Here is a 26,238-nt window from a genome sequence, read left to right as displayed (position 1 = left end):
TGTTTCATGTAAAATATGTGCCATGTAAAATATGTGCCATGTAAAATATGTGCCATGTAAAAAAGCTTATGTTTAAGTTCCTTGCTCAGAACATGAGAACATATGAAAGCTGGTGGTTCCTTTTAACATGAGACTTCAATATTCTAAGGTAAGAGGTTTTAGGTTGTAGTTAATATAGTATTTAGAGGACTATATCTCTCTATACCATTTGTATTTCATATACCTTTGACTATTGGATGTTATTATAGGTACTATAGTATTGCCAGTGTAACAGTATAGCTTCCGTCCCTCTCCTCGCCTCTACCTGGGCTCGAACCAGGAACACATCGACAACAGCCACACTCAAAGCATCGTTACCCATCGCTCCACAAAAGCCGTGGCCCTTGCAACGCAAGGGGAATAACTACTCCAAATCTAAAAGCGAGTGATGTATGAAACGGTATTAGCGCACATCCAGCTAACTAGCTAGCCATTTCACATTGGTTACACCAGCCATTAGGCTGATAGGCTTGAAGTCATAAACAGCGCTGTGCTTGCTGCTGGCAAAATGCACAAAAGTGCTGTTTGAATGAGTGATTACGGGCCTGCTGCTGCTCAGACTGCTCTATCAAATCAGACTTAATAATAACATAATAACACACAGAAATACGAGCCGTTGGTCATTAATATGATCGAATCCGGAAACTATCATTTCGAAAACAAAACTTTTATTATTTCAATGAAATACGGAACCGTTCAGTATTTTATCTAACGGGTGGCATCCCTAAGTCTAAAATTCTTGTTACATTGCACAACCTTCAATGTATGTCATAATTATGTAAAATTCTGGCAAATTAGTTCGCAATGAGCCAGCCAGCCCAAACTGTTGCATATACCCTGACTCTGCGTGCAATGAACGCAAAAGAAATGACACAATTTCACCTGGTTAATATTGCCTGCTAAACTGGATTAATACTTATAACTAGTGATTATGATAGTTTTTTTATAAGATACGTTTAATGCTAGCTAGCAATTTACCTTGGCTTCTACTGCATTTGCGTAACAGGCAGGCTACTTGTGGAGTGCAATGGTTAGAGCGTTGGACTAGTTAACTGTGCGGTTGCAAGATTGAAACCCCTGAGCTGATAAGGTGAAAATCTGTCGTTCTGCCCCTGAACAAGGCAGTTAACCCACAGTTCCTAGGCAGTCATTGTAAATAAGAATGTGTTCTTAACTGACTTGCCTAGTTAAATAAAAGGTATAAAAAATATTATGATTATTTTTTATTTTTTTAATAATCGGAAATCGGTGCCCAAAAATACAGATTTCCGATTGTTATGAAAACTTGAAATCGGCCCTAATTAATCAGCCATTCCGATTAATCGGTCGACCTCTAGTTTAGACCCTTTCTTCTTTAAGGTTGCTGCCCCTATCATCACCAAGCCTATCTCCGACCTTTTTAACATGGCTCTCCTTTCTGGGGAGGTTCTCATTGCTTGGAAGGCAGCCACGGTTCGTCCTTTATTTAAAGGGGGAGATCGAGCTGATCCTAACTGTTATAGGCCAATTTCTATTTTGGCCTGTATATCAAAAGTGTTGGAAAAACCTGTCAATAATCAACTGACTGGCTTTCTTGATGTCTATAGTATTCTCTCTGGTATGCAATTTGGTTTCCGCTCAGGTTATGGATGCGTCACTGCAACCTTAAAGGTCCTCAATGATGTCACCATTGCCTTTGATTCTAAGCAATGCTGTGCTGCTATTTTTATTGTCTTGGCCAAAGATTTTGATACGGTAGATCATTCCATTCTTGTGGGCTGGCTAAGGACTATTGGTGTCCCTGAGGTGTCTTTGTCCTGGTTTGCTAACTAGCTCTCTCAAAGAGTGCAGTATATAAAGTCAGAAAATCTGCTGTCCCAGCCACTGTCTGTCACTAAGAGAGTACCCCAAGGCTCGATCCTAGGCCCCACACTCTTCTCAATTTACATCAACAACATAGCTCAGGCAGTAGGAAGCTCTTTCATCTATTTATATGCCTGTCTTATACTCAGCTGGCCCCTCCTCGGATTGTGTGTTAAACTCTACTACAACATAGCTTTCTTAGTGTCCAACAAGCTTTCTTTGCCCTTAACCTTGTTCTGAATGTCTCCAAAACAAAGGTCATGTGGTTTGGTAAGAAGAATGCCTCTCTCCCCACCGGTGTGATTACTACCTCTGGGGGTTTAGAGCTTGAGGTAGTCACCTCATACAAGTACTTGGGAGTATGACTAGTATGACTGTCCTTCTCTCAGCACATCTGGTTCAATCTAGACTTGGTTTCCTCTATCGTAATCGCTCCTCTTTCACCCCAGCTGCCAAACTAACCCTGATTCAAATGACCATCCTACCCATGCTAGATTACGGAGATGCATTTTATAGATAGGCGTGTAAGGGTGCTCTCGAGCCGGCTAGATGTTCTTTACTATTCGGCCATCTGATTTGCCACCAATGCTCCTTATAGGACACATTACTGCACTCTATACATCTCTGTAAACTGGTCATCTCTGTATACCCGTCGCAAGACCCACTGGTTGATGATGATTCTTTATAAAAACCCTCTTTGGCCTCACTTCCCCCTATCTGAGAGATCTACTGCAGCCCTCATCCTCCACATAAAACACCTGTTCTGCCAGTCACATTCTGTTAAAGGTTCCCAAAGCACAAACATCCCTGGGTCGCTCCTCTTTTCAGTTCGCTGCAGCTAAAGACTGGAACGACTTTCCTAGTTAAATAAAAGTTAAATAAAGAATGAGAGATGTACAGGGGAGCGGCTGTAGGCCGCAGGTGGAGACTGGGAGCCCCAGAGCCCCGCGGTACCGAGCAGCATACCCTAGAAAGGTTACGCAAATCCAGGCTCCGACCTCTGCTTCAACCGGCTCCCTCCGCCCGCCACAACGCTCAGGTTTCCTAGCTACCAAACCCCTCTTGTGTTACTGTGGCCACTGGCCAGGGAAAACATACACTTCCGGTGTTATGTCGGTGGCATTGGAGGGTACGAGACAAGCCACTGTTACACCCACCTTTGTTTTTAGGCCTTAAACCTTTAGAGACGGTTTCCCAGACCTAGATTAAGATGACTTCTGGACTACAAAGAATGCTCATTGGAGAATCCTTATTCAAATAGCTTCGAAGGAATAGACTTGATTTGGGTCTGATAAGCCTACATTTTTTATTTAGAATAGTTGTGACTCGTGCAGTACATCTTTATAGTATGCAATGTGATCATATTCATGGGGGCTTTCCTCTGCCATGTGCTGTGGGGGAATCTAGGCTACCAGGACAGGCTGTCCTATAGCCTACTTTGACTGAAAATCGCATGGGAACAGATGCCAGTGGTACGATACCACAATGTTAGAGGCACGTGCTTCTATCTTTCTTCAAATGTCATTCTTTCCTCTGGACAACAGTTTATTCAGTGAACCGGCTTCAAAGAAAGCCAGCCACCACATTTCTCCCATTTAGCCTGACTGATGGTGTTCGGAGTCAGCCAGCTGCCCAGCTTCCGATAGAGCCATGGAGGATAGGGAAAAACTGACTGACTCATGTTTTGCTACTCTGTTGAGTTCTTTTTGAGTTCCCTGGCCTTTAGCAAGTTAACATTCATTTTATTTGGTGTCTGTGGTCTGCATGTTGTGTGAGGGCTGAGTGGAGGGCATTTCTGTGTGGCATGTTTGTCTGACATAGCATGGCCTGTTGAAAGCACAATTTTAGTTTTGCCACGACCTGACAATGGGCACATAAAGAAACAATAGGCAATGGTTAGTGACTTTCTTTGACTAGCGGAGAAGGTTAGGCTAGCCTTCGTGGTTAGGATAGTTACTGTAGAGAGAGGCATAATGTGGTGTAAATGTCTGCCTGTTAGGACAGCTTACAGTGGTGTGTATCATTCCTCATACTCATAGACCATGGACGCACACACACCTACACACGTTTCATTTTTCCCCATTTGTACTGCACAGTGCTGTGTTAGAGCAAACTGTGTCTCCCTGTAACTGTAACAGACCAGGAACACCTTTATCATGCTGTATGGAACACATACGGAGAGCTCCTGAACTAGCTCAATGTAGCCAAGTCTTTATAACTGGCTCAATGAAGCCAAGTCTTTATAACTGGCTCAATGTAGCCAAGTCTTTATAACTGGCTCAATGTAGCCAAGTCTTTATAACTGGCTCAATGTAGCCCCGTCTTCATAACTGACTCAATGTAGCCCCGTCTTCATAACTGGCTCAATGTAGCCCCGTCTTTATAACTGGCTCAATGTAGCCAAGTCTTTATAACTGGCTCAATGTAGCCAAGTCTTTATAACTGGCTCAATGTAGCCAAGTCTTTATAACTGGCTCAATGTAGCCAAGTCTTTATAACTGGCTCAATGTAGCCAAGTCTTTATAACTGGCTCAATGTAGCCAAGTCTTTATAACTGGCTCAATGTAGCCCCGTCTTTATAACTGGCTCAATGTAGCCCCGTCTTTATAACTGGCTCAATGTAGCCCCGTCTTTATAACTGGCTCAATGTAGCCCCGTCTTTATAACTGGCTCAATGTAGCCCCGTCTTTATAACTAGCTCAATGTAGCCCCGTCTTTATAACTGGCTCAATGTAGCCCCGTCTTTATAACTGGCTCAATGTAGCCCCGTCTTTATAACTGGCTCAATGTAGCCCCGTCTTTTTTATGAAGATTCAGTGTGTAGGCTAGTAGATGTTGAATTACTAACATCCTAAATAGTTTTCACAATAATTTGCCTAAATAGGTTTTTAGAACATTATTTCTCTGTAGGTTCTAGATCAATAGAGCCATAGACCAGCCAAGCTACCCAGAGACACACTGAGAGAGACAGTTTGTCTGTGTGGATGGGCACAGATGGAGTGTTTATTTTTGAGTGCAGCTGTTCAAATATGATTGTGCCCTACATAGATAAAAACATACAGAGGGGAAAAAAAACATGAGCCTGCAGCCTCTCCTGTGACACAGCCTCATCCATACTACAGTGCTGAACAACACAACCATACATCTACAGTGCCTTGCGAAAGTATTCGGCCCCCTTGAACTTTGCGACCTTTTGCCACATTTCAGGCTTCAAACATAAAGATATAAAACTCTATTTTTTTGTGAAGAATCAACAACAAGTGGGACACAATCATGAAGTGGAACGACATTTATTGGATATTTCAAACTTTTTTAACAAATCAAAAACTGAAAAATTGGGCTGCAAATCAGCCCCCTTAAAACTGAAAAATTGGGCGTGCAAAATTATTCAGCCCCCTTAAGTTAATACTTTGTAGCGCCACCTTTTGCTGCGATTACAGCTATAAGTCGCTTGGGGTATGTCTCTATCAGTTTTGCACATCGAGAGACTGACATTTTTTCCCATTCCTCCTTGCAAAACAACTCGAGCTCATTGAGGTTGGATGTATATACCGTTTATAGTGTAAAACCCCTTCATGATTCACTGCTAGTTACAGTCCCTGCATGACCTATTACAAGTGTGATTATTCCAGTATGGTTAGCCTAATGTTGGTGGGAATACCTATGATTCACTGTCTGCCTGATGGGGTTGAACACACAGCCTACAGCCCCATTTAGACACTGTACTCTGTGTGTCACTCAGACCTAGTGTAGGCCTAGTGTGATCCTCCACAATGTTTCCAGAGGTCATGATTCAGCACAACCTGTTGTGTTCTCACTTCTTTATATTAGCATATATAATGTGTCATTGCATTGGTTCTTCTATGTACTTATTCTCTTTGATTAAGGGCAGTCAAACCTACATTCCAGTAGCATATTTATGTTAAAAGCACAACCTCTTTTCCCTGACCAAATACAATTGCGATAGTTGAGTGGTTCTCTATACTAAAATTGACTCATCTTACGAGTAAATGCTCTTAGTTCTTAGAGTAGGACATGTGGGTGTGCTGGCCTGGCAGTAGTTTGTAAACAGAGCTACTGTGCTGCCAAGGCAGGTTTGAATTAATCCAGCTGGCTTAACTAGCTCTAACCTGCCCCTGCTAGCTAATATGTTAGACCTAAATCTCTGATTATAGAGCCTTTTTGTTATCCATAGGATGATTATGTAGTCACAGCGGCTCACAGGTAGGTGATATAGGCTATATCTATTTGTTATCCATAGATCACCTAGGTAATGCCTAGGTGATCTGTATCTTGTTGTTATCCAAACCATCAGTACCCTTATTGTCTATGTATCGGTCTGTCCCCAGGACCTCTTCCCTACCCCCCCTGGACTGGCCCCTGCCCCACCTGTTTGGCCAGTACGAGCTGAAGGTTGAGGTGCACCCCAAGGCCCACCACCGAGCACACTACGAGACGGAGGGAAGCAGAGGGGCGATCAAAGCTGCATCAGGTGGTCATCCTGTTGTCAAGGTAAGACCATATAACTTATTGTACTCTTTCCCCTAGATTGTTTTCCAGACAGGGCTCAAAGGCCCCTGGCATCAACATTGTTAAAGCGGGTGGACCTTCCTCACTAATTCACTGGCCTAGTACATGGTCAGTGAATAACCCATAGAAATCACAATAACCAAAACATTCAGTTATTACCAGCTGGTGTAACCAACCTTACCTAATAACTGGCAAAACACCGGTCAAATGGCTCTTTAGGTCATAGTATACAGTAGGTCATGGCCAGTTTGTTGTGCCCATCTGTTAGCATGATGCCTGACTGCCCTGCAGTGTGTTACATAAGGTAAGCCTAGAGGCGAAAGAAACGCACACCTATTTAGGCGAGGTGCTGGCTAGTGGAGTAGAACACATGAAAAATGAAAGTAGAGCCGCATAGTCTAGGAGCTCAGATGCAATAATGTAATAACCTAATATCCAATGTTTAGACAGACAAGCTGTCTTCATCAGGGTATAATGACAAACACTGCGGCGTGACTAGTTTATATAGTGTCAAAGGGCACACACAGGTGTCTAATCGTGGCCTGATATCATTGGTTAATTCTGATATATTAAAATAGCATAAAAAAACATAAATGGATAGCATACGATCATAGATACAATTTGGCTACATAAGCCTACAAACTTTTACAATGAACCACAAAATCACAATAATCACAAGAATGGCTTCAGATCAAAGTCTACGTTGAGACCGAAGGGAGCAAGGGTCTTTAAATTAAGATCCAGACAGCCTCTTGTTTTAACAATAAATTGTCGAGGTCACCCCCTCTCCTAGGGAGGGTGACATGTTCAATGACAATATAACATAAGGATGAAATCGAGTGGTTTGCTTCCAAAAAGTGGGCCGCAACTGGGTAAGTCGAGTTTTTGCACCAGATGGTGCTACGATGCTCCGAGATTCGTACTTTTAATTTGCGCTTTGTTTTACCCACATAATTTAAAGATAAATAACTGCCTTAGTGGAGCAGGTGATAACACCTTTGATTGCATAAGGTAAACTTTTCTGAATTGAACCTATACCACCAGGGAAACTATCACCTTAGTCATGTAACCATGATGTCGGTGTAGCAACCTGGACGCAGGAAGTAGAACTTAAGAAACTCTCTGATGGTAACTACAAGAGGCAGTGCAGCTCAGTTCAGTTCTGGACGTGACCTGCATCTATACTGACAGTGACAGTCTGGAAAAGGGCTCCCGAGTGGTGCAGTGGTCTAAGACACTGCATCTCAATGCAAGAGGCGTCACTGCAGTACCTGGTTCGAATCCAGGCTGCATCAAATCTGGTCGTGATTCGGAGTCCCATAGGGCGGCGCACAGCGTCGCCCGGGTTTGGCTGGGGTAAGCCGCCCTTGTAAATAAGAATTTGTTCTTAACTGACTTGCCTAGTTAAATTAAGGTTACATTTTTATTTTTTAAATTAAAAAAATCAAATTGATGCCCGTGCCTTGTAGAATCAGGACTGGTGCCAAGACTGGGACTGTCACAACATGCAGTACCTCAACTGTACAGCCGTCTAGGTTACGGCAGCCAGTGCTAGTGAATTCAAGTATTATGTGTAAGTATTACCAAACAATAACCGCCCCACCCCTCCCTCTGTACAGGTAGAAATGGTGAGCTGCTGCAGCAGGCACGCCAAGCAGGGCAGGGTACATCATCGCAGTCACCGTACCCGAAGCCCAATTAGTTTGTCTGTCATGTGATACCCCAGAGACTGCGGCAGAGTGAGCCTCTGCCTTACTACTGTACCAGACCTGGGTTGAAATAGTATTTGAAATATTTCTGTTACTTAACTTGTGCTTGATTGAGCTTGACTAGATCAGTGAATCCAATAATAATAAATGCCATTTAGCAGACGGTTTTATCCAAAGTGACTTACAGTCATGCATGCATACATTTTACGTATGGGTGGTCCCGGGAATTGAACCCATTACCCTGACATTACAAATGCCATGCTCTACCAACTGAGCTACAAAGGACAAGTTCCAAAGGTCCAAACCCTGTCCAACTACAACTCCACTCCAGGCAGGTGTCAAGAAAAGGCTCCCAAGTATTTTGAAAGGGTTTGAATACTATTTGATCTGAGGTCTGTTACAGAACCTATGTAGCGCCACATTCCTGACCCAGGGCTCCCGTTCTGTTATCCAGCTGACAACCAGAGCAGAGCCAGGCAGCGGGTGAATATTTTATGCTCAGGGGACAGGGATCCTTTGTGTGGTGACTGAAGCGGGGCGGATGGCATCATGGGCCATGACCAGTGGTGTGTAACCCAACAATGCCCCGGCTAGGACTGTGTGTTTGCATAACCCAACAATAACCCTGCTTATAAGAGCCAGGAGGTGGCTTGTCTTTCCAGTCCACTCCCTCAGGATCATCTTTTAGTTGGGGTTTTAATGGAACTACAGTGCCTTACGAAAGTATTCGGCCCCCTTGAACTTTGCGACCTTTTGCCACATTTCAGGCTTCAAACATAAAGATATAAAACTGTATTTTTTTGTGAAGAATCAACAACAAGTGGGACACAATCATGAAATGGAACGACATTTATTGGATATTTCAAACTTTTTTAACAAATCAAAAACTGAAAAATTGGGCGTGCAAAATTATTCAGCCCCTTTACTTTCAGTGCAGCAAACTCTCTCCAGAAGTTCAGTGAGGATCTCTGAATGATCCAATGTTGACCTAAATGACTAATGATGATAAATACAATCCACCTGTGTGTAATCAAGTCTCCGTATAAATGCACCTGCACTGTGATAGTCTGAGAGGTCTGTTAAAAGCGCAGAGAGCATCATGAAGAATAAGGAACACACCAGGCAGGTCCGAGATACTGTTGTGAAGAAGTTTAAAGCCGTATTTGGATACAAAAAGATTTCCCAAGCTTTAAACATCCCAAGGAGCACAGTGCAAGAGATAATATTGAAATGAAAGGAGTATCAGACCACTGCAAATCTACCAAGAACTGGCCGTCCTTCTAAACTTTCAGCTCATACAAGGAGAAGACTGATCAGAGATGCAGCCCAAGAGGCCCATGATCACACTGGATGAACTGCAGAGATCTACAGCTGATGTGGGAGACTCTGTCCATAGGACAACAATATTGCACAAATCTGGCCTTTATGGAAGAGTGGCAAGAAGAAAGCCATTTCTTAAAGATATCCATAAAAAATGTTGTTTAAAGTTTGCCACAAGCCACCTGGGAGACACGCCAAACATGTGGAAGAAGGTGCTCTGGTCAGATGAATCCAAAATTGAACATTTTGGCAACAATGCAAAACGTTATGTTTGGCATAAAAGCAACACCCTGAACACACCATCCCCACTGTCAAACATGGTGGTGGCAGCATCATGGTTTGGGCCTGCTTTACTTCAGCAGGGACAGGGAAGATGGTTAAAATTGATGGGAAGATGGATGGAGCCAAATACAGGACCATTCTGGAAGAACCTGATGGAGTCTGCAAAAGATCTGAGACTGGGACGGAGATTTGTCTTCCAACAAGACAATGATCCAAAACATAAAGCAAAATCTACAATGGAATGGTTCAAAAATAAACATATCCAGGTGTTAGAATGGCCAAGTCAAAGTCCAGACCTGAATCCAATCGAGAATCTGTGGAAAGAACTGAAAACTGCTGTTCACAAATGCTCTCCATCCAACCTCACTGAGCTCGAGCTGTTTTGCAAGGAGGAATGGGAAAACATTTCAGTCTCTCGATGTGCAAAACTGATAGAGACATACCCCAAGCGACTTACAGCTGTAATCGCAGCAAAAGGTGGCGCTACAAAGTATTAACTTAAGGGGGCTGAATAATTTTGCACGGCCAATTTTTCCGTTTTTGATTTGTTAAAAAAGTTGGAAATATCCAATAAATGTCGTTCCACTTCATGATTGTGTCCCACTTGTTGTTGATTCTTCACCAAAAAATACAGTTTTATATCTTTATGTTTGAAGCCTGAAATGTGGCACAAGGTCGCAAAGTTCAAGGGGGCCGAATACTTTCGCAAGGCACTGTATACACTGATACCCACAACAACCCCAATGTAATACTCTTCTAATTGAAGTGACCTTTAAGAATGTGGACGAGAGGAAGACCACAGTTTGGTGTCCAGAACCGCTCATTTCTTTCATTTTTGGTTATTGGTTTTTGGTTATTTTTGGTTATTTTGACGCAAATGTTGTTGACCATTTGTTCCATATAGCATAGTTTCTTAAAAACTATGCTAACTCTGATCTCAGGGCGAGTTATACAGACTGGGTCCTGTTCCTCCATCAGTCAGAGCTAATGCTGAACCATTTCAACTGAACCTTTCATTCTACCCCACCATGTGTGACGATGCATAATTTAGCTATCAGAATGTTGAACGCAGGCAGGTCTAGTGGTGTTGTCCTTGTTTACTAAACAGAACTTCCTCATTGTTTCTCTGCTGACGCTCTGTTTCCCCCTTTAACACTGTGGGACCAAGAGGATGTCCTGTTATATTGACTCTGTTTCATGTCCCCTTTAACACTGTGGGACCAAGAGGAAATCCTGTTATATTGACTCTGTTTCCCCCTTTAACACTGTGGGACCAAGAGGATGTCCTGTTATATTGACTCTGTTTCATGTCCCCTTTAACACTGTGGGACCAAGAGGCTGTCCTGTTATATTGACTCTGTTTCATGTCCCCTTTAACACTGTGGGACCAAGAGGATGTCCTGTTATATTGACTCTGTTTCCCCCTTTAACACTGTGGGACCAAGAGGCTGTCCTGTTATATTGACTCTGTTTCATGTCCCCTTTAACACTGTGGGACCAAGAGGCTGTCCAGTTATATTGACTCTGTTTCCCCCTTTAACACTGTGGGACCAAGAGGCTGTCCTGTTATATTGACTCTGTTTCCCCCTTTAACACTGTGGGACCAAGAGGCTGTCCAGTTATATTGACTCTGTTTCATGTCCCCTTTAACACTGTGGGACCAAGAGGATGTCCTGTTATATTGACTCTGTTTCATGTCCCCTTTAACACTGTGGGACCAAGAGGCTGTCCAGTTATATTGACTCTGTTTCATGTCTCCTTTAACACTGTGGGACCAAGAGGATGTCCTGTTATATTGACTCTGTTTCATGTCCCCTTTAACACTGTGGGACCAAGAGGCTGTCCAGTTATATTGACTCTGTTTCATGTCCCCTTTAACACTGTGGGACCAAGAGGATGTCCTGTTATATTGACTCTGTTTCATGTCCCCTTTAACACTGTGGGACCAAGAGGCTGTCCTGTTATATTGACTCTGTTTCATGTCCCCTTTAACACTGTCGGACCAAGAGGATGTCCTGTTATATTGACTCTGTTTCATGTCCCCTTTAACACTGTGGGACCAAGAGGCTGTCCTGTTATATTGACTCTGTTTCATGTCCCCTTTAACACTGTGGGACCAAGAGGCTGCTGTCCTGTTATATTGACTCTGTTTCATGTCCCCTTTAACACTGTGGGACCAAGAGGCTGTCCTGTTATATTGACGCTCTGTTTCATGTCCCCTTTAACACTGTGGGACCAAGAGGCTGTCCTGTTATATTGACGCTCTTTTTCATGTCCCCTTTAACACTGTGGGACCAAGAGGCTGTCCTGTTCCATTGACACTCTGTTTCATGTCCCCTTTAACACTGTGGGACCAAGAGGCTGCTGTCCTGTTATATTGATTCTGTTTCATGTCCCCTTTAACACTGTGGGACCAAGAGGATGTCCTGTTATATTGACGCTCTGTTTCATGTCCCCTTTAACACTGTGGGACCAAGAGGATGTCCTGTTATATTGACTCTGTTTCATGTCCCCTTTAACACTGTGGGACCAAGAGGCTGTCCTGTTATATTGACTCTGTTTCATGTCCCCTTTAACACTGTGGGACCAAGAGGATGTCCTGTTATATTGACTCTGTTTCATGTCCCCTTTAACACTGTGGGACCAAGAGGATGTCCTGTTATATTGACGCTCTGTTTCATGTCCCCTTTAACACTGTGGGACCAAGAGGCTGCTGTCCTGTTATATTGATTCTGTGTCATGTCCCCTTTAACACTGTGGGACCAAGAGGATGTCCTGTTATATTGACTCTGTTTCCCCCTTTAACACTGTGGGACCAAGAGGCTGTCCTGTTATATTGACTCTGTTTCATGTCCCCTTTAACACTGTGGGACCAAGAGGCTGTCCTGTTATATTGACTCTGTTTCATGTCCCCTTTAACACTGTGGGACCAAGAGGATGTCCTGTTATATTGACTCTGTTTCATGTCCCCTTTAACACTGTGGGACCAAGAGGATGTCCTGTTATATTGACTCTGTTTCATGTCCCCTTTAACACTGTGGGACCAAGAGGATGTCCTGTTATATTGACTCTGTTTCATGTCCCCTTTAACACTGTGGGACCAAGAGGCTGTCCTGTTATATTGACTCTGTTTCATGTCCCCTTTAACACTGTGGGACCAAGAGGCTGCTGTCCTGTTATATTGACTCTGTTTCATGTCCCCTTTAACACTGTGGGACCAAGAGGCTGTCCTGTTATATTGACGCTCTGTTTCATGTCCCCTTTAACACTGTGGGACCAAGAGGCTGTCCTGTTATATTGACGCTCTGTTTCATGTCCCCTTTAACACTGTGGGACCAAGAGGCTGTCCTGTTATATTGACGCTCTGTTTCATGTCCCCTTTAACACTGTGGGACCTAGAGGCTGTCCTGTTATATTGACGCTCTGTTTCATGTCCCCTTTAACACTGTGGGACCAAGAGGCTGCTGTCCTGTTATATTGACGCTCTGTTTCATGTCCCCTTTAACACTGTGGGACCAAGAGGATGTCCTGTTATATTGACTCTGTTGCATGTCCCCTTTAACACTGTGGGACCAAGAGGCTGTCCTGTTATATTGACGCTCTGTTTCATGTCCCCTTTAACACTGTGGGACCAAGAGGCTGTCCTGTTATATTGACACTCTGTTTCATGTCCCCTTTAACACTGTGGGACCAAGAGGATGTCCAGTTACATTGACACTCTGTTTCATGTCCCCTTTAACACTGTGGGACCAAGAGGCTGTCCTGTTATATTGACGCTCTGTTTCATGTCCCCTTTAACACTGTGGGACCAAGAGGATGTCCTGTTATATTGACTCTGTTTCATGTCCCCTTTAACACTGTGGGACCAAGAGGATGTCCTGTTATATTGACTCTGTTTCATGTCCCCTTTAACACTGTGGGACCAAGAGGATGTCCTGTTATATTGACTCTGTTGCATGTCCCCTTTAACACTGTGGGACCAAGAGGATGTCCTGTTATATTGACGCTCTGTTTCATGTCCCCTTTAACACTGTGGGACCAAGAGGATGTCCTGTTATATTGACTCTGTTGCATGTCCCCTTTAACACTGTGGGACCAAGAGGATGTCCTGTTATATTGACTCTGTTTCATGTCCCCTTTAACACTGTGGGACCAAGAGGATGTCCTGTTATATTGACTCTGTTTCATGTCCCCTTTAACACTGTGGGACCAAGAGGATGTCCTGTTATATTGACTCTGTTTCATGTCCCCTTTAACACCGTGGGACCAAGAGGCTGTCCTGTTATATTGACTCTGTTTCATGTCCCCTTTAACACTGTGGGACCAAGAGGCTGTCCTGTTATATTGACTCTGTTTCCCACTTTAACACTGTGGGACCAAGAGGATGTCCTGTTATATTGACTCTGTTTCATGTCCCCTTTAACACCGTGGGACCAAGAGGATGTCCTGTTATATTGACTCTGTTTCATGTCCCCTTTAACACTGTGGGACCAAGAGGATGTCCTGTTATATTGACTCTGTTTCATGTCCCCTTTAACACCGTGGGACCAAGAGGCTGTCCTGTTATATTGACTCTGTTTCATGTCCCCTTTAACACTGTGGGACCAAGAGGCTGTCCTGTTATATTGACTCTGTTTCCCACTTTAACACTGTGGGACCAAGAGGATGTCCTGTTATATTGACTCTGTTTCATGTCCCCTTTAACACCGTGGGACCAAGAGGATGTCCTGTTATATTGACTCTGTTTCATGTCCCCTTTAACACTGTGGGACCAAGAGGCTGTCCTGTTATATTGACTCTGTTTCATGTCCCCTTTAACACTGTGGGACCAAGAGGCTGTCCTGTTATATTGACTCTGTTTCATGTCCCCTTTAACACTGTGGGACCAAGAGGCTGTCCTGTTATATTGACGCTGTTTCATGTCCCCTTTAACACTGTGGGACCAAGAGGCTGTCCTGTTATATTGACTCTGTTTCATGTCCCCTTTAACACTGTGGGACCAAGAGGATGTCCTGTTATATTGACTCTGTTTCATGTCCCCTTTAACACTGTGGGACCAAGAGGCTGTCCTGTTATATTGACTCTGTTTCCCACTTTAACACTGTGGGACCAAGAGGATGTCCTGTTATATTGACTCTGTTTCATGTCCCCTTTAACACTGTGGGACCAAGAGGCTGTCCTGTTATATTGACTCTCTGTTTCATGTCCCCTTTAACACTGTGGGACCAAGAGGCTGTCCTGTTATATTGACTCTGTTTCCCACTTTAACACTGTGGGACCAAGAGGATGTCCTGTTATATTGACTCGGTGTTTCATGTCCCCTTTAACACTGTGGGACCAAGAGGCTGTCCTGTTATATTGACACTGTTTCATGTCCCCTTTAACACTGTGGGACCAAGAGGATGTCCTGTTATATTGATGCTCTGTTTCATGTCCCCTTTAACACTGTGGGACCAAGAGGCTGTCCTGTTATATTGACGCTCTGTTTCATGTCCCCTTTAACACTGTGGGACCAAGAGGCTGTCCTGTTATATTGACGCTCTGTTTCATGTCTCCTTTAACACTGTGGGACCAAGAGGATGTCCTGTTATATTGACGCTCTGTTTCATGTCCCCTTTAACACTGTGGGACCAAGAGGATATCCTGTTATATTGACTCTGTTTCATGTCCCCTTTAACACTGTGGGACCAAGAGGCTGCTGTCCTGTTATATTGACGCTCTGTTTCATGTCCCCTTTAACACTGTGGGACCAAGAGGCTGTCCTGTTACATTGACACTATGTTTCATGTCCCCTTTAACACTGTGGGACCAAGAGGCTGTCCTGTTATATTGATGCTCTGTTTCATGTCCCCTTTAACACTGTGGGACCAAGAGGCTGTCCTGTTATATTGACGCTCTGTTTCATGTCCCCTTTAACACTGTGGGACCAAGAGGATGTCCTGTTATATTGACGCTCTGTTTCATGTCCCCTTTAACACTGTGGGACCAAGAGGCTGTCCTGTTATATTGACACTCTGTTTCATGTCCCCTTTAACACTGTGGGACCAAGAGGATGTCCAGTTACATTGACACTCTGTTTCATGTACCCTTTAACACTGTGGGACCAAGAGGCTGTCCTGTTATATTGACTCTGTTTCCCCCTTTAACACTGTGGGACCAAGAGGCTGTCCTGTTATATTGACGCTCTGTTTCATGTCCCCTTTAACACTGTGGGACCAAGAGGATGTCCTGTTATATTGACTCTGTTTCATGTCCCCTTTAACACTGTGGGACCAAGAGGATGTCCTGTTATATTGACTCTGTTTCATGTCCCCTTTAACACTGTGGGACCAAGAGGATGTCCTGTTATATTGACTCTGTTGCATGTCCCCTTTAACACTGTGGGACCAAGAGGATGTCCTGTTATATTGACGCTCTGTTTCATGTCCCCTTTAACACTGTGGGACCAAGAGGCTGTCCTGTTATATTGACTCTGTTTCATGTCCCCTTTAACACTGTGGGACCAAGAGGATGTCCTGTTATATTGACTCTGTTTCATGTCCCCTTTAACACTGTGGGACCAAGAGGCTGTCCTGTTATATTGACTCTGTTTCATGTCCCCTTTAACACTGTGGGACCAAGAGGCTGTCCTGTTACATTGACACTATGTTTCATGTCCCCTTTAACACTGTGGGACCAAGAGGATGTCCTGTTATATTGACTCTGTTGCATGTCTCCTTTAACACTGTGGGACCAAGAGGCTGCTGTCCTGTTATATTGACTCTGTTTCATGTCCCCTTTAACACTGTGGGACCAAGAGGCTGTCCTGTTATATTGACTCTGTTTCATGTCCCCTTTAACACTGTGGGACCAAGAGGCTGTCCTGTTATATTGACTCTCTGTTTCATGTCCCCTTTAACACTGTGGGACCAAGAGGCTGTCCTGTTATATTGACTCTGTTTCCCACTTTAACACTGTGGGACCAAGAGGATGTCCTGTTATATTGACTCGGTGTTTCATGTCCCCTTTAACACTATGGGACCAAGAGGCTGTCCTGTTATATTGACACTGTTTCATGTCCCCTTTAACACTGTGGGACCAAGAGGATGTCCTGTTATATTGACGCTCTGTTTCATGTTCCCTTTAACACTGTGGGACCAAGAGGCTGTCCTGTTATATTGACGCTCTGTTTCATGTCCCCTTTAACACTGTGGGACCAAGAGGCTGTCCTGTTATATTGACGCTCTGTTTCATGTCCCCTTTAACACTATGGGACCAAGAGGCTGTCCTGTTATATTGACACTGTTTCATGTCCCCTTTAACACTGTGGGACCAAGAGGATGTCCTGTTATATTGACGCTCTGTTTCATGTTCCCTTTAACACTGTGGGACCAAGAGGCTGTCCTGTTATATTGACGCTCTGTTTCATGTCCCCTTTAACACTGTGGGACCAAGAGGCTGTCCTGTTATATTGACTCTGTTTCATGTCCCCTTTAACACTGTGGGACCAAGAGGCTGTCCTGTTATATTGACTCTGTTTCATGTCCCCTTTAACACTGTGGGACCAAGAGGCTGTCCTGTTATATTGACTCTGTTTCATGTCCCCTTTAACACTGTGGGACCAAGAGGATGTCCTGTTATATTGACTCTGTTTCATGTCCCCTTTAACACTGTGGGACCAAGAGGATGTCCTGTTATATTGACTCTGTTGCATGTCCCCTTTAACACTGTGGGACCAAGAGGCTGTCCTGTTATATTGACTCTGTTTCATGTCCCCTTTAACACTGTGGGACCAAGAGGCTGTCCTGTTATATTGACTCTGTTTCATGTCCCCTTTAACACTGTGGGACCAAGAGGCTGTCCTGTTATATTGACTCTGTTTCATGTCCCCTTTAACACTGTGGGACCAAGAGGATATCCTGTTATATTGACTCTGTTTCATGTCCCCTTTAACACTGTGGGACCAAGAGGATATCCTGTTATATTGACGCTCTGTTTCATGTCCCCTTTAACACTGTGGGACCAAGAGGATGTCCTGTTATATTGACTCTGTTTCATGTCCCCTTTAACACTGTGGGACCAAGAGGCTGTCCTGTTATATTGACTCTGTTTCATGTCCACTTTAACACTGTGGGACCAAGAGGATGTCCTGTTATATTGACTCTGTTTCATGTCCCCTTTAACACTGTGGGACCAAGAGGTTGTCCTGTTATATTGACTCTGTTTCATGTCCCCTTTAACACTGTGGGACCAAGAGGATGTCCTGTTATATTGACTCTGTTTCATGTCCCCTTTAACACTGTGGGACCAAGAGGATGTCCTGTTATATTGACTCTGTTTCATGTCCCCTTTAACACTGTGGGACCAAGAGGCTGCTGTCCTGTTATATTGACTCTGTTTCCCCCTTCAACACTGTGGGGCCAAGAGGATGTCCTGTTATATTTGTTTTCACAGAAACACTGTTGTTTTGATTACAACCTGAACACCTGCCTTACTGATACAGGCCCAAGACACAATGTGCTGCTAGAGTATTTACAAAAACTCTCAGGTAAGAAGTGCTGATCTTGGACCAGCTCCCCACCGGTCCAGAAAGTCATATTCATTATGAATTCTTTATGTAAAATACAAAACTGATCCTATATCAGCAGTCGTACTCTGAGTGAATATACAGTAGGCTCTGGTGAATAGGGGTGAGTCATCAAGGGGCAGTCACTATGCTAACAACAGACTGACTAACAGCCTTTTCCCCTCCAGGTGCAGGTCTGTAACTAAGCCTATAGTCCCTAGCCATAGGAGGACAATTGGTCCCTCAGTGTCTCCAGTGTGTCACTGCATCCTTCTGCTCTGATGGCACCCGTCTTCCTGTGGGGTCCACTGACTCAGGTGATGGGACTCGTGATGTCCTCAACTGACGCCATGACTGCTATCTGGCCGTGGTGTGGGCAGCTTCCTTTTGTGACTGTTGTGTTTGTTGTCTATATCAAGACACACACACTCTCACACGAACACACACATACAACCCCCCTCCAGAAAAACACTGGGAAGGGGTCCATGGTTGGAAAATGAAGCCCAAGTTCTACCCATGCCCACAACTTTCCGGCTCTACCCATGCCCACAACTTTCCGGCTCTACCCATGCCCACGACGTTCAGGCTCCCTCCTACCCATTGCTCAAGACGTTCAGGCTCTACCATGCCCACGACATTCAGGCCCGACCCTACTCATGTCCACAACATTCAGGCCCTACCCTACTCATGTCCACAACGTTCAGGCCCTATCCTACCCATGCCCACGACGTTCAGGCCCTATCCTACCCATGCCCACGACGTTCAGGCCCTATCCTACCCATGCCCACGCCATTTAGGCTCTACCCTACCCATGACCATGACGGTCAGGCCCTACTCTACCCATGCCCACAACATTCAGGCCCTAACCATGCCCATGACTTTCATGGCCTACCCTACCCATGTCCATGACGTTCAGGCCCTATCCTACCCATGCCCACGACATTTAGGCTCTACCCTACCCATGACCATGACGGTCAGGCCCTACTCTACCCATGCCCACAACATTCAGGCCCTTACCATGCCCACGACTTTCATGGCCTACCCTACCCATGTCCATGACGTTCAGGCCCTACCCATGCCCACAACGTTCAGGCCCTATCCTACCCATGCCTACAGCGTTCAGGCTCGACCCTACCCATGCTCACGAAATTCAGGCTTTAACCTACCCATGCCCACAACATTCAGGTTCTCCCCTACCCACGACGTTCAGGCTCTACCCTACCCATGCCCACGACGTTCAGGCTCTACCCTACCCATGCCCACGGCATTCAGGCTCTTCACTACCCATGTCCACGACGTTCAGGTTCTACCATACCCATGCCCACGACGTTCAGGCTCTACACTACCCATGTCCACAACGTTCAGGCTCTACCCTACCCATGTCCACAACGTTCAGGCTCTACCCTACCCATGTCCATGACATTCAGGTCCTACCCATGCCTACAGCGTTCAGGCCCTATCCTACCCATGCCTACAGCGTTCAGGCTCGACCCTACCCATGCTCACGAAATTCAGGCTTTATCCTACCCATGCCCACAACGTTCAGGTTCTCACCTACCCACGACGTTCAGGCTTTACCCTACCCATGTCCACAACATTCAGGCTCTACCCTACCCATGTCCACGACGTTCAGGCCCTATTCTACCCATGCCCACGACATTCAGGCCCTACCCTACTCATGTCCACAACGTTCAGGCCCTACCCATGTCCACGACGTTCAGGCCCTATCCTACCCATGCCCACGACATTTAGGCTCTACCCTACCCATGACCATGACGGTCAGGCCCTACTCTACCCATGCCCACAACATTCAGGCCCTAACCATGCCCACGACTTTCATGGCCTACCCTACCCATGTCCATGACGTTCAGGCTCTACCCATGCCCACAACGTTCAGGCCCTATCCTACCCATGATCACGAAATTCAGGCTTTATCCTACCCATGCCCACAACATTCAGGTTCTCCCCTACCCACGACGTTCAGGCTCTACCCTACCCATGCCCACAACGTTCAGGCTCTACCCTACCCATGCCCACAACGTTCAGGCTCTACCCTACCCATGCCCACAACGTTCAGGCTCTACGCTACCCATGCCCACAACGTTCAGGCTCTACCCTACCCATGCCCACGACGTTCAGGCTCTACCCTACCCATGCCCACGACGTTCAGGCTCTACCCTACCCATGCCCACAACGTTCAGGCTCTACCCTACCCATGCCCACGACGTTCAGGCTCTACCCTACCCATGCCCACAACGTTCAGGCTCTACCCTACCCATGCCCACGACGTTCAGGCTCTACCATACCCATGCCCACAACTTTCAGGCTCTACCCTACCCATGCCCACGACGTTCAGGCTCTACCATACCCATGCCCACGACTTTCAGGCTCTATCCTACCCATGCCCACAACGTTCAGGCTCTACCCTACCCATGCCCACGACTTTCAGGCTCTACCCTACCCATGTCCACGACGTTCAGGTTCTACCCTACCATCATGCCCACGACGTTCAGGCTCTTCACTACCCATGTCCACGACGTTCAGGCTCTTCACTACCCATGTCCACGACGTTCAGGTTCTACACTACCCATGCCCACGACGTTCAGGCTCTACCCTACCCATGCCCACAACGTTCAGGTCCTACCATACCCATGCCCACGACGTTCAGGCCCTACCCTACCCATGCCCACGACTTTCAGGCCCTACCCTACCCATGCCCACGACGTTCAGGCCCTACCCTACCCATGCCCACGACTTTCAGGCCCTACCCTACCCATGCCCACGACTTTCAGGCCCTACCCTACCCATGCCCACGACTTTCAGGCCCTACCCTACCCATGCCCACGACGTTCAGGCCCTACCCTACCCATGCCCACGACTTTCAGGCCCTATCCGTGCCCACCACGTTTAATCCCTACCCTACCCAGGCCCTTTCTCCATGAGCTGCTCATCTCTGTCTGGTCCCCTGCTCCATCCCTGCACTGTGCTGCAGCCGCTCTCTGCAATGGCCCAGCTTGGGCTGCTCATGAGACGTGGTAGAGCTGTTGGCTAGCAACTTTTGGTCACTCTAAACTCCTACCAAAACATACAGAATATTATTATTTTCAGTCTAATAATCTATCCTGTTGACTTGGACAATGTTCTGGTTTTATATTTTATAAGACGTTCTGACACCATGTTATGATGGTAAGATATGACTGTACAGAGACACTGCACAGCAGAGCAGGAGGGAGCCCGGCCCGTACCCTGGTTGATGAAAAAGCAGGCCTTAACCTGAAGTATAATGTTGGGGCCCTTCAGACTCGGGTCGGGTATCAGAGCTACTGTAGGTAGATGTAGCGCAGGGGAGGGGCAGTGGTGTAGTGGACGGTAAAAACAGTTTAATCACCTTTTGCGGAAAAATGCATTGAAAGTACAGGAAGCGTGACTTTTCTCACTGCGACCGGCGATCAGAGTTAACCCAACCTATTCTTTTACCACTACCACTGCAGAAGGAGCAGGACAGACGGTGGGCATGCGGACATGGGCATGTAGGTGTGTGCGTACGTGTCTCCCCCTCAGCCAATCAGCCTACATTATTCATGCTACAGTATCTGCTTTATGCTAATTTTACCAGTCCTGTTCCTGAAGCACTTCCTGGCTTGTCTCCCTATCATCTATCTATTTGTCTTGACTCTCTGTGACTGAGCCCTGTTTATATGGCAGAAGTCAGCCAGTCTTTGTCTGCTGTTTTCTCTTATCACAGTGGGCCACAGATGCAGTTATAATGGTAGAGGTTGTGTGCCTGAGGCGGGTAGCTGTCTCCCACCACCTGAAAGGGAAGGGTGGACTTTTCTCTGTTTTCTGCTACTGTTAAGATTCATGCTTTTACTGCCGTATGTTCACTTGTTGCAAACCAAAGGAAAAGAAAGGCTGCTTTAAAGCATGCCTCTATAGGACGTGTACTTCACTGATAATGCTGCTCATCTAGTTTGAGCAACAGGCATTTGTTTGCTTGGGGGGCCTCATCTTAAATGAGTGGTTTTCATTTCATCCCCCGTATTGTTTAGTAGATTTGAAAGGTCGCTAGCCACAGGGTCTCCTTCCCATAACCCCAAGGGTCACCAGGTTATCAGGCAGTGCAGCGTCATTTACATGAGAGGAACATGCAAGACTAACTGATCTTATCCACACTGTGATCAAGCGGCTCCCGAACTGTTCCCTTGGGCGTACATGCACATACATATCCTACTATAGGTTAATGAGTAGTATAAGGGAAAGTCATAAATGTAGTCTCCTCAGTCCGTGTCTCCCCCCCAAAATAAACCATAGAGTGCAACAGAAAGAAAGCCACAGGTCTGCATGTCATAACAGTCATCTTCTAACTAAAACCTACAGTAGCCAGACAAACAAAAGCAAAACAATGTGACACTGTTTACATGGCACTGTTTGGACAGAGGTGATTCATACCACTGTGTTCTGTGTGGAATTCTGCTTATTCCAGTGGATACCACGCTAGGCTATGCTAAGCTGTTCTAATGTAAACATAGCCTGGGTTACGCCATGCTAAGCTAGGGCTTCTCCTCCGAGGCTAGCCAAACTGCTGGACAGGCAGACCATAATTGTCAGGCACACCTGTTGCTAGGGGATGGGTAAGTCCAAAGCCTCTGGCTTAGCAATCCATGTACGTATTTAACCAACCTAATTGTGCGCTTGCTGCTTCGACACAAAGAAAATGAGATCCACAGTGTTACACAGTTGGGCCATGGATACAGACACACACACAGGTGTAGAACTTAGTGTGAAATGCTTAGTTACAAGCCCTTAACCTTTCTAGGGTAGGTGAGACTCTAACGTCCCACCAGGCCACCATCCGGTGATACTGCAGAGCGCTAACATTCTAAATACACCATTTGTTATAGTGAACATTCTTGTAAATACATGTACAGTGCCTTGCGAAAGTATTCGGCCCCCTTGAACTTTGCGACCTTTTGCCACATTTCAGGCTTCAAACATAAAGATATAAAACTGTATTTTTTTGTGAAGAATCAACAACAAGTGGGACACAATCATGAAGTGGATATTTGGATATTTCAAACTTTTTTAACAAATCAAAAACTGAAAAATTGGGCGTGCAAAATTATTCAGCCCCTTTACTTTCGATGCAGCAAACTCTCTCCAGAAGTTCAGTGAGGATCTCTGAATGATCCAATGTTGACCTAAATGACTAATGATGATAAATACAATCCACCTGTGTGTAATCAAGTCTCTGTATAAATGCACCTGCACTGTGATAGTCTCAGAGGTCCGTTAAAAGCGCAGAGAGCATCATGAAGAACAAGGAACACACCAGGCAGGTCCGAGATACTGTTGTGAAGAAGTTTAAAGCCGGATTTGGATACAAAAAGATTTCCCAAGCTTTAAACATCCCAAGGAGCACTGTGCAAGCGATAATATTGAAATGGAAGGAGTATCAGACCACTGCAAATCTACCAAGACCTGGCCGTCCCTCTAAACTTTCAGCTCATACAAGGAGAAGACTGATCAGAGATGCAGCCAAGAGGCCCATGATCACTCTGGATGATCTACAGCTGAGGTGGGACACTCTGTCCATAGGACAACAATCAGTCGTATATTGCACAAATCTGGCCTTTATGGAAGAGTGGCAAGAAGAAAGCCATTTCTTAAAGATATCCATAAAAAGTGTTGTTTAAAGTTTGCCACAAGCCACCTAGGAGACACACCAAACATGTGGAAGAAGGTGCTCTGGTCAGATGAAACCAAAATGGAACTTTTTGGCAACAATGCAAAACGTTATGTTTGGTGTAAAAGCAACACAGCTCATCACCCTGGGCACACCATCCCCACTGTCAAACATGGTGGTGGCAGCATCATGGTTTGGGCCTGCTTTTCTTCAGCAGGGACAGGGAAGATGGTTAAAATTGATGGGAAGATGGATGGAGCCAAATACAGGACGATTCTGGAAGAAAACCTGATGGAGTCTGCAAAAGACCTGAGACTGGGACGGAGATTTGTCTTCCAACAAGACAATGATCCAAAACATAAAGCAAAATCTACAATGGAATGGTTCAAAAATAAACATATCCAGGTGTTAGAATGGCCAAGTCAAAGTCCAGACCTGAATCCAATCGAGAATCTGTGGAAAGAACTGAAAACTGCTGTTCACAAATGCTCTCCATCCAACCTCACTGAGCTCGAGCTGTTTTGCAAGGAGGAATGGGAAAACATTTCAGTCTCTCGATGTGCAAAACTGATAGAGACATACCCCAAGCGACTTACAGCTGTAATCGCAGCAAAAGGTGGCGCTACAAAGTATTAACTTAAGGGGGCTGAATAATTTCGCACGCCCAATTTTTCAGTTTTTGATTTGTTAAAAAAGTTTGAAATATCCAACAAATGTCGTTCCACTTCATGATTGTGTCCCACTTGTTGTTGATTCTTCACAAAAAAATACAGTTTTATATCTTTATGTTTGAAACCTGAAATGTGGCAAAAGGTCGCAAAGTTCAAGGGGGCCGAATACCTTCGCAAGGCACTGTATCTTACATCATTTAAAAGATGAACGTCTTATTAATCCAGCCGCTGTGTCAGATTTCAAGAAGGCTTTACTGCGAAAACAAACCATGCGATTTTCTGAGGACAGCTCCTCGCACACACAGGTATTACTAGCATTTTCCAACCAAGCATTAGCGTCACGAAAATCAGAAATAACAATAAAATAAATCGCTTACCTTTGAAGATCTTCCTCTGGTGGCAATGCCAAGTGTTCTAACTACACAGTGAATGTTCGTTTTGTTTGATAACATCCATTTTTATAGCCTAACACGAAACATTTGTAAACTGCTTGCGTCGTGATTTCCGTCTCACTCAACTTTGGACGAAGCGTTCGTGGTAATTACACACTAAACAAATGTTTATCCAGTCATGGTTGGTTTCATTGCAATCCTCTGGTTGTTACTAACACAACCATACATGATGGTTCTTTTACCGGGACATATTGACCGAAACAAACCGATTTTGAAGACACCAATCAATGACCTCATTGCGCACCAATGGTAGGACCGCTCTATCGTTGATTGACTGTATATTGGCCCAATGACCACTAATCATCTTGAAATCTAGCTTGGAAGATAGCCAATGAGCTGAGGTAAACAGCAATATGTAGTGGTTATACGTTCGAGGACCAGCCTTTGTCGAGGTTCATTCACCATTGCAAATCCTACTTGACGGAGCCACAAGTGTTACGCATAGCAGTACATAGTCAATAGCATTTTCAGCAAGTTTATATATTTAAATTATGGCGAATAAATCCGGAAAAGCTAAAACAAAGTCTTGGTATACAGATTTAACCCAAATTATAGAGGACATTGATAGAGAAAGCGAGACCGAGTTGCTTCAGCACCTTCTGTCCCCTCTACCTCTGTCCTTTCTGCTCCAGTGGTGTTCACCTGCCCAGATTCATCTCTGCAGGCATGAATGTGCCTCAGGGCAAAAAGGGCACAGTAGGGAGATGTTGTTGTGCCCTTTGTCACAGGAAATGCCCCATCACCTGCACCACCTGTTCAGTAAGCCTCTGCTTTACAGCAGAAAGAGACTGCTATGGGCCATGGCACCAGCAGCACAATATTGTGTAGAGGACTGAGGGTTTTCACAATATTGTAAATAGGAAATGTGTAAATAGTTACCCTTGTTATTTGTTTATTTATTATTATTTATTTATTTAAAAATAAATAAATATATACACCAGTCCCCTCTGCTCCACTGTTTGTAGTCTCTATTCCTCTGTGTTGTCACTTTTCTACACCAGTCCCCTCTGCTCCACTGTGTGTAGTCTCTATTCCTCTGTGTTGTCACTTTTCTACACCAGTCCCCTCTGCTCCACAGTGTGTAGTCTCTATTCCTCTGTGTTGTCACTTTTCTACACCAGTCCCCTCTGCTCCACTGTGTGTAGTCTCTATTCCTCTGTGTTGT

The 26,238-nt window shown here is 45.1% G+C and overlaps 1 protein-coding gene across 3 annotated transcripts in view; it reads left to right on the top strand.

The window, feature by feature from the left end:
* LOC127913234 (nuclear factor of activated T-cells, cytoplasmic 3-like) overlaps window positions 1–26,238 on the top strand; it is a 103,895-nt gene that overhangs the window by 26,183 nt on the left and 51,474 nt on the right. For all 3 annotated transcript variants that reach the window (XM_052485061.1, XM_052485060.1, XM_052485064.1), the window contains exon 3: window positions 6,231–6,393. In XM_052485061.1, the coding sequence (XP_052341021.1) occupies window positions 6,231–6,393 (163 nt within the window). The remainder of the gene's footprint in view (window positions 1–6,230; window positions 6,394–26,238) is intronic.

This window comes from Oncorhynchus keta, chromosome 2 (genome assembly GCF_023373465.1).
Source record: "Oncorhynchus keta strain PuntledgeMale-10-30-2019 chromosome 2, Oket_V2, whole genome shotgun sequence".
NCBI classification, from domain to species: domain Eukaryota; kingdom Metazoa; phylum Chordata; class Actinopteri; order Salmoniformes; family Salmonidae; genus Oncorhynchus; species Oncorhynchus keta.
The sequence above is the reverse complement of the archived record's forward strand: the minus strand, read 5'-3'. Positions and strand labels throughout refer to the sequence as shown.